Below are 15,374 nucleotides of genomic sequence, written 5' to 3'. Positions count from 1 at the left end.
ACTGCTTTTTATGTAATTTCTGGAGGCCCCGTGCACTAGGGTCCCTAGCGGCTGCCAGCTGCCGGCCTGGTACGCCCTCCCTTCCCCTGGCCAGCCACGTCCCCTGGTCGAACTCCCGGTCAAGGGGACAATTTGCATACTATGCTTTTATTGTATAGGATTTTTTTTAAAAAAGTGAAAACAGACCTTTTCATTAAAAATGCTAATCCCAATTATCAATTTGCTTTATTATTATTATTATTATTATTATTATTTAAATTAGAGGCCTGGTGCACAAAAATTAGTACCCTGGGGGGAGGGGTTCCCTCAGCCCAGCCTGCACTCTCTCACAGTCCAGGACCCCTCAGGAGATGTCCACCTGCCAGCTTAGGCCCGCTCCCCAGAAGATTGGGCCTAAGCTGGCAGTCAGACATCCCTCTGGCAGCCTGGGAGCCCTCGGGGGATTTCTGACTAATGGCTTAGTGTTGCCGCAGACGTGGGAGAGGCTCCCGCCACCGCCGCTGCGCTGGCCAGCCATGAGCTGGCTTCTGGCTGAGCGGCGCTCCCTCTGTGGAAGCGCACTGACCACCAGGGGGCAGCTCCTGCGTTGAGCATCTGCCCCCTGGTGGGCAATGTGCGTCACAGTGACCAGTCATTCCACCATTAGGGTCAATTTCCATAATACCCTTTTATTATATAGGACTAGGGGCCTGTTGCACGAAATTCATGCACTGGGGGGGTTGTCCCTCAGCCCAGCCTGCCCCCTCTCACATACTGGGAGCCCTCAGGGGATGTCCTCGTGATGGCTTAGGCCAGCTCCCTGCTCCCCTTGGGGAGCGGGCCTAAGCCTCAGTCTGGCCTCCCTTTGTGGGAGGCGACCGGGCTGATCAGGGGAAGGCACCAGCCCCATCACCCCGCTGCTGCAGCCACTGCCAGTCACCGCAGCCTCCAAGGTTTTTTCATCAGCATGGACTCCAGTCATTTCACCATGAAAAAATGACAACTTTCTTTAGGCATTTTCTAGATGTGTCTTTCATAGGATATGACATTTCTTTATTACTTTTTTTTTTTTTTATCCTCACCTGAGGATATGTTTCCATTGATTTTTAGAGAATGTGGAAGAGAAAGGGAAAGACAGAGAGAAACATCAAAGTGAGAGGAACACTTTGATTGGTTGCCTCCTGCATGAGCCCTGACCTGAGCCCCGGCCAGGGAGGAGCCTGCAACCTAGGTGCATGCCCTTGGTCAGAATTGAACCCAGGCCCTGCGGTAGGCGGGCCAAGGCATTATCCACTGAGCCAAACTGGCTAGGGCAGGATATTACATTTCTTAGTCCTCCAGCAGCAGACCTTCGTTTTTTTTGCCAGGAGTGTGGTGAAAAACCCTAGATCACCTTTTTGGATTCTTATTACCCAAGTTACTAAGAATATTACCAGTGGCATACAGGGAGCTTAGCCAATGAGTGATCAGAAAAGGTGTTTCCCCTGTAGTTCACACCAATCTCCGGCTTGGCCCCCCACCCAGGCCTGACGCCTCAGCCAGAGGCGTCGACCCCCATCACCCTCTGATCGCCAGATCGGCCCCTTGCCCAGGCCTGACATCTCCACTAGAGGTGTCAGGCCTGGGCAGAGGACCCCCATCTTCCCCAGATCACTGGCTCCACCCCCAGCCCAGGCCTGATGCCTCTGGCCTAGGCGTGAGGCCTGGGTAGGGGACCTCCAGACCTCTCCGATTGCCGACTCTGCCCCCCTCCCAGGCCTGATGTCTCTGGCCCAGGCGTCAGGCCTGGGCAGGGGACCCCCAGACCCCTGTGATTGTTGGCTCTGCCCCCTGCCCAGGCCTGATGTCTCGGCCAGGGGTGTCAGGCCTGGGCAGGGGACCCCCATCTCCCCTGATCACCAGCTTCTGGGGCTAGCCTGAAGCCAGGGATGGCGGCTTGCGCTGGCGGCTACGCTGTCCCGCCCTGCCTGCAGTATGCAAATTAGCCGCCATCTTTGTTGGTTAATTTGCATATCGCGCTGATTAGCCAATGGGAGGCATAGTGAAGGTACGGTCACTTACATGTTTGTCTATTATTAGATAGGGATACCTAAACTGAAATGAAACAAAGGTAGCTTGTTTATCTTTCTCAATATTCCTTAACTTTTAATAAATCATTGTTTAACCTTGGTTTTGCGAAGATTTGAAGAAAATATTTCATAGCCTTTAACACCATGACTTATCTGAGCCTTTGCTGTCTTAACTGGAAAGTGAGGGAGTAAAGACTACATTATCTATGAGATCTTTTTCTACCTCTAAGAAGCTTTTAAATTGGTACACTTTATCCACAGTCAGAAGTGGTGCTTCTTGGTCTGTAATGATTTCTCTGTTGAAGAATCTCTGCTGTCTATTCTTAATTCTTCCAAAGAAAGCTCTCTTTCTGTCATCAGTCAGTAACTACTGTGCAAAGTTTTAAAGAGTGTTTTAAAAGTTTAAAATTATATGCAAATTAAAAATAAGTATTGCAAAACCATTCTGCATAGGTTTAAATCTCATCTCTTCTGCTTTCCAGCTGTGCAGCCTTAGGTGAATTATTTAAACTGGTGTGCTTTAGCTACTTCATCTGTAACATGGAGATGATAATAATACCTATCTTGTTGTGAGAATTAAATGAGTAAATATGAAGTGCCTAGAATAGTGCTTGGTATCTAAGTGTTTTCCAGCATTTTAATAATAATTGTTAATAATTGTGATTTATATTTTTACCATTTTTAATATTTTCTTTTGTTCCTAGGGTATTACATATGACCATGTAGAATTAAATGTATATTTGAATGGAAAAAACATGCATTGTCCAGCATCAGGTATACGAGGGACAGTGTATCCAGTTGTTTATGGTAAGCTAAAATATTTCTAAATATTATTAGATATATGTTAACTTTTGCTAAGGGCTTTTTATAGGAAATGTATTCAGTAGGATAAGGAAGGTTTTCCTGTATAAGTATTATAGTTTCTGTATAAGTGTGTCCTGCAAGAATTGGGGTACTTAAGAGATAACCCTATACCACTTAATTACTTTAATTTTTATAATGGAAAATATTAAACATGTTTGGAAATAAAGAGAATAATATAATGAACCCTCATGTACCCACCACCTATCTTCAAACAATTATTGTAGCCAATTAGATTTCATCTAACCCCAACACCTATTGTTTTTCATCTCTCTCTCTTCATTATTTTGAGACAAATGCCAAAAAAATAAGGTATCTCTCTTTTTTTAAAAAAAGCCAGAATGCTTTTATCATTCTATTCTGCTTTATTTTTTTATATTAACAACTTTAAAATCAACAGGTGCATGGTTTTAGTAGACCTAAAAGTATTTTATCATTTAACTACCTTACTTAAGTTCTTAGAATTGAGCCATAATGAAAACTAATTATTAACTTTTTGCAGTAATTTCCTAGAAAATTAACAATGTTTGGATGTCAGAAAAATAATAACAAATATAAATATTTAACAATATGGTAATAACTATCAGAGCCTGTGCTTTACTTTTTAATTAAGTTTTTTATTAGTCTTCTTTTCTCTAATTATTTTTCAGTGATTTTACCTTCTGTATCTTTGCATGTAAAAGTGTGGTGGTTTTTTTTTTTAATTCTCACCTAAGGATATGTTTATTGATTTTAGAGAGAAGGGAGAGAGAGAAAAACATTGATGTGAGAAAAACATCTATTGGTTGTCTCCAGGGGCCCTGACTGGGAATTGATCCCACAACCTTTTAGTGTATGGGTTGACATTCCAACTGAGCCACCCAGCCAGGGCAAAGGTATACTTTTAAACTCTATGTAGGTTAGTTTTCTTTCTATATTGGGTACACCTAAAAGCAATTCCTTCATTTACTTAAATAAATGGAAATGTAGCTTAATATTAAAAATCATTTAGCCTGAGAAATGAAATAAATATCACTAGAATGACTGAATTATATAAACGAGTAGCAAATAAAATTATTACTATAAATTGTTTCTGTGATTCAGCATTTTTTTAAAATATATTTTATTGATTTTTTACAGAGAGGAAGGGAGAGGGATAGAGAGTCAGAAACATCGATGAGAGAGAAAAATCGACCAGCTGCCTCCTGCACACCTCCCACTGGGGATGTGCTCACAACCAAGGTACATGCCCTTGACCAGAATCGAACCCGGGACCTTTCAGTCCTCAGGCCAACGCTCTATCCACTGAGCCAAACCGGTTTGGCTCAGCATTATTTTTAATATAATAAAGTTGTAGGTAATAAATTATATATAGTAAGGTATCTAATCTAATAAGAGACAAACATGCAAATTGACCATTCCTTTGCTAAGCCGTAAGCCACACCCACCAGCCAGTCAGAGCGACTATATGCAAATTAACCCAACCAAGATGGTGGCTGCCAGCCACAGAGCTGGAGTGAGCAGGAGGCTTGGTTGCTTCAGTGATGGAGGAAGCCAAGCTTCCCGCCTGCCACGGCCGGCTCTGAGCTCCACTGAAGGCAACAAAGTTTCAATTATAGAAGGTAAATAAATCTCAGAATAAAAAAAAAAAGAAAAAAAGGAGAGGCTGGGAGCTTCCGTCGCTGGGGGGGGGCTTCGCCAGCCTGAAAACGGCCCTCAGCCCCTCACCCAGACTGGCCAGGCAACCCAGTGGGGACTCCCCCACCCTAAAGGGGGTGTAGCCAGCCTGAAAACAGCCATCAGCCCCTCACCCAGGCTGGCCAAACCTCCATGGGGTGAGGGTCCCCACTGGGGCGGGGCTTGACCAGCCTTCAAACAGCCATCAACCCCTCACCCAGGCTGGCCAGGAACCCCAGTGGGGACCCCCACCCTGAAGGGGGGTGTGACCAGCTGCAAACACCCATCAGCCCCTCACCCAGGCTGGCCAGGCACCCCAGCGGGACCCCCACCCTGATCCGGGACACCCTTCAGATCAAACCAACGGGCCTCCATCCATGCATCAGGCCTTTATCCTATATAATAAAAGGGTAATATGCAGACTGACCCTAACAGCAGAAAGACTGGGAATGACTGGTCACTACGACACACACTGACCACCAGGGAGGGGGCAGACGCTCAATGCGGGAGCTGCCCCCTTGTGGTCATTGCGCTCCCACAGAGGGAACTCTGCTCAGCCACAAGCCAGGCTGATGGCTGCCAGCACAGCAGTGGTGGTGGGAGCCTCGCCCGCCTCCTCAGCAGCACTAAGGATGTCAGACTGCAGCTTTGGCCTGCTCCCCGCTGGCAAGTGGACATCCCCTGATGGCTCCCGGGCTGCCAGAGGGATGTCTGATTGCCATCTTAAGCCCAATCCCCCGGGGAGCAGGCCTAAGCCAGCAAGTGGTCATCCCCCAAGGGGTCCCAGACTGCGAGAGGGCACAGGCCAGGCTGAGGGACCTCCCCACCAAGTGCACAAATATTTGTGCACTGGGCCTCTAGTGTTTTATAAATTGGAATTGATAAATCAGTGCAATTAAATATTTTAGTAGTCTGATACTATCACATATAAGTGTAAAACTTAAGTTTCCTTACCCTTTGTCTTCCATCCCATTCCTAATTCTAGATCAGTCCAGCCATTCATTTCATCTGTTCTTACATTCAATCATTGGGGAGAGAAAAATTGTATAACACTGAAGAAAAGTGTCATTGTGGCAGTTCCTTTACATCTCTAAACATCCCAGACCTTCACTATGCTTCTTGAATTTCCTACTCAATTCTCTGCAGATGACCTTACCCTATCCTATCTAATAATAGACAAACAGGGTAATTGACCGTACCTTCGCTACGCCTCCCATTGGCTAATCAGCACGATAATGCAAATTAACCGCCAACAAAGATGGTGGTTAATTTGCATACATAGGTTCCAAGCGGCGGAGCGAAGACTGAAGGCGAGCCGGAGCAGTGAAGATGGAAGACGGAAGGTGGCTCGGCCGGGGCCGCGAAGGCAGGACAGAAGGCGGCTCTGGCCGGGTCCGCGAAGACGGAAAACGGAAGGCAGCTCTGGCCAGAGCAAAGGCCTGGATTCTGGGTGCCGGAGGAAAACCTATGCCCACAGCCAGGAGAAGGGAAGGCCTATTGCACGAATCTCTTCGTGCAACAGGCCTCTGGTACTTTATAAAGAAACAGGCTATCAAGAGTTCCACCTTCCCTCCCTACCCTCCTGAAGCTTTTCTGGATCGACTCCAATCTTGCCTCCTTTCATCCCTTCTCAGAGGAAGTGGTGCCCTTCATGTTTGGAAAACTCATTCTGTAATCTAGACTTAAAACTCCCCAACTCTGGGACTTCACTTTTTCAGCTCTTCATCTGTATCTCATGTCATCAACCTCTCTCTTCAGTGCCTATAAGCATTCTGAATCATTGTCATCTGAACAACTCTTTCTTAAACTCTACCCCCCACTAGTCCTATGTTTATCCTTCCCGACATGGCTGCATTTTTTTTTAATATATTTTTTATTGATTAAGATATTACATATGTGTACTTGTCCCCACGTTACCCTCTACCCCCCCCCCCCCCCGCTCATGCCCTCACCCGCCCGTTGTCCGTGTCCATTGGTTAGGCCTATATGCTTGCATATAAGTCCTTTGGTTGATCTTTCCCCCTTACCCCTCCCCTCCCCTACCTTCCCTCCAAGGCCCGACAGTCCAATCAATACCTCTCCGTCTCTGGATCAGTCCTTGTTCATCAGTTTATGTTGTTCATTATATTCCACAAATGAGTGAGATCCTGTGGTATTTATCCGCTCTCCAGTTCCATCCATGCTGTGGCAAATGGTAAGAGTTCCTTTTTCTTCTTCCTCTTCTTAAAGAAGACCTTTCAGCATTTCATATAATGCTGGTTTGGTGGTGATGAACTCCTTTAGCTTTTTCTTATCCGTGAAGCTCTTTATCTGACCTTCTATTCTGAATGATAGCTTTGCTGGATAAAGTAATCTTGGTTGCAGGTTCTTGCTATTCATCACTTTGAATATTTCTTGCCACTCTCTTCTGGCCTGCATGGTTTCTGTTGAGAAATCAGCTGACAGTCGTATGGGTACTCCCTTGTAGGTAACTGACTGTCTTTCTCTTGCTGCTTTTAAGATTCTCTCTTTATCTTTTGCTCTTGGCATTTTAATTATGATGTGTCTTGGTGTGGTCCTCTTTGGATTCCTTTTGTTTGGGGTTCTCTGCGCTTCCCGGACTTGTAAGTCCATTTCTTTCACCAGGTAGGGGAAGTTTTCTGTCATTATTTCTTCAAAAAGGTTTTCAATATCTTGCCCTCTCTCTCCTTCTGGTACCCCTATAATTCTGATGTTGGTACGCTTGAAGTTGTCCCAGAGATTCCTTACACTATCTTCATATTTTTGGAATCTCTTTTCTTTTTTCTCTTTCGGTTGGGTATTTTTTCTTTCTTTGTATTTCAAATCTTTGACTTGATTCTTGGGATCCTCTTGTCTGCTGCTGGATCTCTGTAAATTATTCTTTATTTCAGTCAGTGTATGCTTAATTTCTAGTTGGTCCTTTTTCATGTCCTCCATGGTCTCACTATACTTATTGAGGGATTCATTAAATTTATCGGCGGTTTCCATAAAATTCTTGAAAAACCTTATAAACGTGGCCTTGAGCTCTATATCCAGTCGTTTGCTTTCCTCCATTTCTGCCATTTGTGACCTGTTTCTTTGTTTCCGCATTTTGGCTGCTTCCCTGTGTTGATAGAGTGGCCCTGCGCTCCAGGTGTCCTGTAGGGTCCAGTGGCTCAGCCTCCCCAGATACCTGAGGTGGACACTCTTGGTGCCTTGGTTGTTGTAGGATCACTGGGAGGAATTGACCTCCAGGCCAATTGGCTGTGAGAATCAGCTGTGTCTGAAGTGGGAGAACTTCTGTGCTGAAGACACCCTTCTGGGGCAAGACTTGCTTCAGTGGGGCTTTGGTGCTCACTGAGTCTGCTCCCTGAGTGTGTCCCTTATGGATCTGAGGAGTTGCAACCTGGATGGTCCCCCTCTGACCACTGGGTACAGTGGCTCCTGGATCTAAGGAGGTGCTAATTCAGCCTCTGCCTGAGGCCACACAGCAGGAGCCACGAAGAGGCTCAGCTGTGAAGCAATGCAAGCCGCTGAAGTGCCTTGGGCCTTCTCTTGGGAGTTCCGGGTCTGCCTGGCTCGGCTGCAGTTAGGTACATTCACATGCAAAAGCCTCTGCCGCAGCCTGGGTGGGGCGGGGTCTCAGGGAGTCAAAGGGCAGAGAAAGCAGCTATGGCTGATTCTCCTAAGGAGCCACGCGTCTCAGTGACCCGATAATTGCTGCAAGCACCTCTGAGGGAAAGCCGCACTCAAGTTCGCCTGCTGCCCGACAGTCCAGCTTCTCCCCATATGAGTCCTGGGTCCCCAGAGACCTCCCGGAACCGGAGTTTAGAGCAGTCTGGAGCTTGTGATTCAAAAAAAACAGCCGTGTCCTCAGGTGCCACCCCCTTTCCGCGCGCGCACGAGCCTCCGTACCTCTGCACTTGTACCTCTGCACTTCACCTCCACAGCTCCTCTGGCTCTCAGTGTGCTTTTATTTCCTTCTAGTTGTAGAATTTACACTCAGCCAGGCTTCCTGTTGTTCTGGATGATGTCTGCTCTGTCCTTTGCAGTATTTTTCAATTGTTGTGGGGGGGCGGCAATTTCCCAGTGTTTATCTATGCCGCCATCTTAGTTTCTCCCCATGGCTGCATTTTTTATAGAATAGTTCAGTGGTCAGCATACTCATTAGTCAACAGAGCCAAATATCACAGTAATTCTTCAAAATAGACTCGCCCAGGCCGAAAACCGACTTCTGCGCATGGGCCACAAACTTTCAATTGCACTGTACGTGCACGCCCGTACGTGGTATTTTGTGGAAGAGCCACACTCAGGGGGCCAAAGATCCACATGTGGCTCGCAAGCCGCAGCTTGCCGACCACTGAATAGCCTATACCACTGTCTTTATTGTATCACTCATTTGTTGTTCAATCCAGTTTGTCTGCCTTTACCACCACTTCACTGAAACCGCCCTTGTTAAAATCACTTATGACTTCAAGAATGTCAAATCCAGTACTTACCTTTTCTTCAGCATTTATTATGAAATATAAAATATTTAGTAATGTTCATTAAATATATTGGTGCAGTTTGACAAGAGCTATAAAGTGATCATCCATGTCATTACCATAGTCAAGGTAGCCAACATATTTATCACCCTTAAAAATTTCCTCCTGCTCCCATATAATCCTTTGCTTCTCCCCATCACAGCCCCAACCAGGTAACCATTGATCTGCTTTCTGTCACTGTAGATTATCTTGCATTTTTAGAGTATTATATAAACAGAATTATTCAATTTTTATTATTATTTTGTCTGGCTTCTTTCACTCAGCATAATTATTTTATGATTGATTCGTGTTATAGCATTAATAATTCTGCTTTGTTTATTTATTTACTAGAGGCCTGGTGAACAAAAATTTGTGCACATGGGGGTGGGGGGTCCCTCAGCCCAGCCTGTGCCCTCTCGAAGTCTGGGAACCCTCGGGGGATGACCACCTGCTGGCTTAGGCCTGCTCCCCCGGGGATTGGGCCTAAGATGGCAATCAGACATCCCTCTGGCAGCCTGGCAGCCCTTGGGGGATGTCCACTTGCCAGCGGGGAGCAGGCCAAAGCTGCAGTCTGACATCCTTAGCGCTGCTGAGGAGGCAGGAGAGGCTCCTACCACCACTGCTGTACTGGCAGCCATCAGCCTGGCTTGTGGCTGAGCAGAGCTCCTCCCATGTGGGAGCACCCTGACCACCAGAGTGCAGCTCCTGCATTGAGCGTCTGCCCCCTCCCTGGTGGTCAGTGTGTGTCGTAGTGACCAGTCATTCCCAGTCTTTCTGCTGTTAGGGTCAGTCTGCATATTACCCTTTTACTATATAGGATAGAGGCCTGGTGCACAGGAGGGGGCCAGCTGGTTTGATCTGAAGGGTGTCCTGGATCAGAGTGGGGGTCCCGCAGGGGTGCCTGGCCAGCCTAGGTGAGGGGCTGATGGGTGTTTGCATCTGGTCACACCCCCTTCAGGGTGTGGGTCCCTACTTGGGTGCCTGGTCAATCTGGGTGAGGGGCTGAGGGCCGTTTTCAGGCTGGCCAGCGACTGAAGCTCCCAGCCTCTCCTTTTTTTCTTTCTTTTTTTATTCTGAGATTTATTTACCTTGTATAATTGAAACATTGTTGCCGTCACTGGTACTCCCAGCTCTGAGGCCGCAGCCGGCTGAAAGCAGGTATCTGGGGTTTGTTTAGCTTCTATAATTGAAACTTTGTTGCTTTTGGAGCTGTTGCTTTCGGAGCTCAGAGCCGGGCCACAGCAGGCGGGGAACCTTGGCTTCCTCCATCACTGGAGCAAGAAACCTCCTGCTCACTTCAGCTGTGTGGCTGCCGGCCGCCATCTTGGTTGGCAGTTAATTTGCATATCGCCCTGATTAGCCAATGGGAAATGTGTTGGAGGTATGGTTAATTACCCTTTTTGTCTTTTATTAGATAGGATTTATTTTTTGCCAAGTAGTATAGTTCATTATGTGGAAGTATCACAATTTGTATTTCCTTTCATCTGTTAATGGATATTTAGGTTATTTGTAGTTTTGGCTATTAAAAATAAAAGCTGTTGGAGCAACTAAGATGGCGGCATAGGTAAACACCGGGAAATTATTGCCTCACACAACAATTGAAAATTACCCCAAAGGACTGAGTAAACATCATCCAGAACAACAGGAAGGCTGGCTGAGTGTAAATTCCACAACTAGAAGGAAAGAAAAGCACGCTGAGAGCCAGAGGTGCTGCGGAGGTGAAGAGCAGAGGTACGGCGGCGTGCGCGCGCGAGGAAAGGGGGTGGCGCCTGAGGACGCGGCTGACTTTTTGAATCACAAACTCCCGACGGCTCTGAACTCCGGTTCCGGGAAGTTTCTGGGGACCCAGGTCTCACACGGGGAGAAGCTGGTCTGTCCGGCAGCGAGCGAACTTGAGGGCGGCTTTCCCTCAGAGGTGCTTGCAGCCGTTACCGGAACACTGAGACGCGCGACTCCGGGCGGAGAATCGGCCATGGCCGCTTTCTCCGCCCTCTGACTCCCTGAGACCCCGCCCCACCCAGGCTGCGGCAGAGGCTTTTGCATGTGAATGTACCTAACTGCAGCCAAACCAGGCAGACCTGGAACTTCCAAGAGAAGGCCCAAGGCCCCGCAGCGGCTTGCATTGCTTCACAGCTGAGCCTCTTCGTGGCTCCTGCTGTGTGGCCTCAGGCAGAGGCTGAATTAGCACCTCCTTAGATCCAGGAGCCACTGTACCCAGTGGTCAGAGGGGGTCCATCCAGACTGCAATTCCTCAGATCCATAAGGGACGCACTCAGGGAGCAGACTCAGTGAGCACCAAAGCCCCACTGAAGCAAGTCTTGCCCCAGAAGGGTGTCTTCAGCACAGAAGTTCTCCCACTTTAGACACAGCTGATTCTCACAGCCAATTGGCCTGGAGGTCAATTCCTCCCAGTGATTCTACAACAACCAAGGCACCAAGAGTGCACCAAGAGTGTCCACCCCAGGTAACTGGGGAGGCTGAGCTACTGGGCCCTACAGGACACCTGGCGCACAGGGCCACTCTATCAACACAGGGAAGCTGCCAAAATGCGGAGACAAAGAAACAGGTCACAAATGGCAGAAATGGAGGAAAGCAAACGATTGGATATAGAGTTTAAGGCCACGGTTATAAGGTTTTTCAAGAATTTTATGGAAACCGCCGATAAATTTAATGAATCCCTCAATAAGTATAGGGAGACCATGGAGGACATGAAAAAGGACCAACTAGAAATTAAGCATACACTGACTGAAATAAAGAATAATTTACAGAGATCCAGCAGCAGAAAAGAGGATCCCAAGAATCAAGTCAAAGATTTGAAATACAAAGAAACAAAAAATACCCAACCGAAAAAGAAAAAAGAAAAGAGATTCCAAAAATATGAAGATAGTGTAAGGAACCTCTGGGACAACTTCAAGCGTACCAACATCAGAATTATAGGGGTACCAGAAGGAGAGAGAGGGCAAGATATTGAAAACCTTTTTGGAGAAATAATGACAGAAAACTTCCCCTACCTGGTGAAAGAAATGGACTTACAAGTCCAGGAAGCGCAGAGAACCCCAAACAAAAGGAATCCAAGGAGGACCACACCAAGACACATCATAATTAAAATGCCAAGAGCAAAAGATAAAGAGAGAATCTTAAAAGCAGCAAGAGAAAGACAGTCAGTTACCTACAAGGGAGTACCCATACGACTGTCAGCTGATTTCTCAACAGAAACCATGCAGGCCAGAAGAGAGTGGCAAGAAATATTCAAAGTGATGAATAGCAAGAACCTGCAACCAAGATTACTTTATCCAGCAAAGCTATCATTCAGAATAGAAGGTCAGATAAAGAGCTTCACGGATAAGAAAAAGCTAAAGGAGTTCATCACCACCAAACCAGCATTATATGAAATGCTGAAAGGTATTCTTTAAGAAGAGGAAGAAGAAAAAGGAACTCTTACCATTTGCCACAGCATGGATGGAACTTGAGAGCGGATAAATACCACAGGATCTCACTCATTTGTGGAATATAATGAACAACATAAACTGATGAACAAGGACTGATCCAGAGACGGAGAGGCATTGATTGGACTGTCGGGACTTGGAGGGAAGGTAGGGGAGGGTGGGGGTAAGGGGGAAAGATCAACCAAAGGACTTATATGCAAGCATATAGGCCTAACCAATGGACATGGACAACGGGGGAGTGAGGGCATGAGCGGGGGTGGGGGGGGTGGGGGGTAGAGGGTAACGTGGGGACAAGGACACATATGTAATATCTTAATCAATAAAAAATATATAAAAAAAATAAAAAAATAAAAATAAAAATAAAAGCTGTTACTGCCCTGGCCAGTGTGGTTGCAGGTTCGATTTCTCAGTCAGAGCACACACCTAGGATGTGGGTTCGATCCCCAGTCAGGTTACGTACAGGTGGCAACCCATGGATATCTCTCTCTCTTTCCATCTCTCTCTCTCTCCCTCTCTCCCTCTCTTCTTCTCTCCTTCTCTCTTTCTCTCCCTCTCTCCGTTCCCTTCTCTTTGAAATGAATGAGCATGTTCTCAGGTGAGGATTGAAAAAATAAAATAAAGCTGTTACAAACATTCATGTATAAGTCTTTATATGGCTATATGCATTCATTTATTTTGGGTAAATGTTGGTAAAAACATGTACATGCTAAATAAGGCCTGGAGACTAGTTAACAGTATTTTATCAATGTCAGTTTTCTAGATTTAATATTGTACTGTAGTTATGTAAGATGTTTCCCCTGAGGACTTTATATTATTTTTGCAACTTCCTGTGGAGCTATAATTTTTTTCAAAATGAAATTTTAAAACAATGTTAATTGTAGAAAGTTTAGAAAATACAAGTTGGAAAATAAGGAAAAATTAAAATTACCCCTAGTCTGCCCTGGCCAGTATGGCTCAGTTGGTTGGGAGTCATCCTGTTCACCAAGAGGTTGCCAGTTCAATTCAGTCAGGGCACGTGCCTAGGTTGTAGATTTGATCCCTGGTAGACAGCCAATCAATGTTTCTCTCTCACACCAATGTTTCTCTCTCTTCTTCTCCTTTCCTCTCTCTCTAAAAAAAAAAAATCAATAAAAAATCTTTTTTAAAAAAATTACCCATAATCACACCCTTTAGAGATAATTATTAATAATATTTTGATGTATAGCCTTTCAGTGTTTTTGATAGATTTTGCTTTTTGTTGTGGCTATTTTTACCCAATAGGATCATGTTTTGTAACCTGAACAGTAGATGTGTTTATTCTTTTTGCCTATTGATATTATGGTATTCTGGAAACAGTTTATTTTATAATTATGTATTCATACAAATTAAGGTGTTTGCTTCTAATTTATTTTGTCTTTTTCTATCTCTAGTTGATGACAGTGCAATTTTGGATTGCCAGTTCAGTGAATTTTATCATACTCCTCCACCTGGTTTTGAAAAAATACTATTTGAACAGCAGATCTTCTGAATGTATTTGTTTTTGAAACTTGTACTTCTGCACTGTTAAAAGTGTTTACCATTTAATAAAGCTTTACCTGACTTATAGATGAAAATATATTATTAAAAATATGCTTGTTAATATTGTTTCAGGAACCAGTGTATTCAATATATCACCCCAAAATTGTGATTTAAAGTACTTACATTTTGTGATATGAAGTCAGCATTTTGGGCAGTTTATTTAATTCTTATTTAAGTAAATGTAACTATGGGTATGATTAACAGTATTAAGTTGAAATATGTATATATATTTAAAAGGGAATCTGTCTTATATAAATTATTTGTTTTGGTAGAGTTGGGTGGGTTTTTGTCATTCTGAAGTTTAGATCTCACTAACTATTTTAAGTTTGCAGTCCAATGATTTTGTGTCTCATGTTCTTTTTTATAGAGCATAACAAGTGACAGAGATTTATATTATTGGCAACTTCACTTTCCACAATTTATTTACTGTGAGATGTATCATTTTCTTAAAATTTAAATTGCCTAGTTTGTTTGTATGTCTTTGCTTTTAATTTGCTTTGTGAAAAGAGATGTGTTCTAGTATTGAAGACCATTATGCTGTGTTACTTCAATTCCAGAGTAAGTAGTGGTGATTAGTGTTAGAGTACACACTGGCAGACACTAAGAATAGGGATGCTTTAAACTTAAATGTAAATGAGATTATTCTTTTAGGGACTTTTATTTAAATGTATTTTTTTCTGTAAGGAATAATAAAATAATAGTAATTAATGAATATTCAGTACTATATTAAATACATTTTCTTCTGCTCTGTTAATGATACAGTAAATTCACTTCACCCTTAATTATTTCAGAACTTTAAAGATAAATGAATCCTCTTCATGACCCTAAGCCTTTACATAATTTTCAGCAAGAATCTTTGAGTTTATACCCTACTAACCCAAAGTAATCACTGTACACATCTCGGTAGAGTTTCCTTTTCAAATGAACATGGCAACGATGCATGCATTTCACTCCTTCGATAACAAGGGATCCGTATGTTGTACTAGAAAAACATGGGCATTAGAATCCAAGCTCTGAATTGTAGTTTTACCTCCTAATTCCATTATCTCCTCAGGCGAGTTTTTCAGTTTCTCTGAGCCAAGATACCCCATTTACGAAAGGGATAATCATATTTTTTATAACATTTTATAACTAGTTAAATAAGGTAATATATGTAAAACACCTTAATCATCATAGGCACTTAATGAATGTAGCTTGCTTGTTGACTCCAACACAGTGGTTTTCATAGTGTGGTCATCAGCATCGCCTGGGAACTTGTAGGAAATGCACATTCTCAGGCTCCACTCACTGAATCCGAAACTACT

The 15,374-nt window shown here is 44.4% G+C and overlaps 1 protein-coding gene across 2 annotated transcripts in view; it reads left to right on the top strand.

The window, feature by feature from the left end:
• Positions 1 to 14,782, top strand: part of SPRYD7 (SPRY domain containing 7) — a 31,511-nt gene extending 16,729 nt beyond the window's left edge. For both annotated transcript variants that reach the window (XM_036299620.1, XM_036299621.1), the window contains 2 exons: positions 2,753 to 2,855; positions 13,923 to 14,782. In XM_036299620.1, the coding sequence (XP_036155513.1) occupies positions 2,753 to 2,855; positions 13,923 to 14,020 (201 nt within the window). In that variant the 3' untranslated portion in view covers positions 14,021 to 14,782. The remainder of the gene's footprint in view (positions 1 to 2,752; positions 2,856 to 13,922) is intronic.
• The last annotated feature ends 592 nt before the right edge of the window (positions 14,783 to 15,374 follow it).

Source organism: Myotis myotis, unplaced genomic scaffold, assembly GCF_014108235.1.
Source record: "Myotis myotis isolate mMyoMyo1 unplaced genomic scaffold, mMyoMyo1.p scaffold_m19_p_3, whole genome shotgun sequence".
Taxonomy (NCBI): Eukaryota; Metazoa; Chordata; class Mammalia; order Chiroptera; family Vespertilionidae; genus Myotis; species Myotis myotis.
The sequence above is the reverse complement of the archived record's forward strand: the minus strand, read 5'-3'. Positions and strand labels throughout refer to the sequence as shown.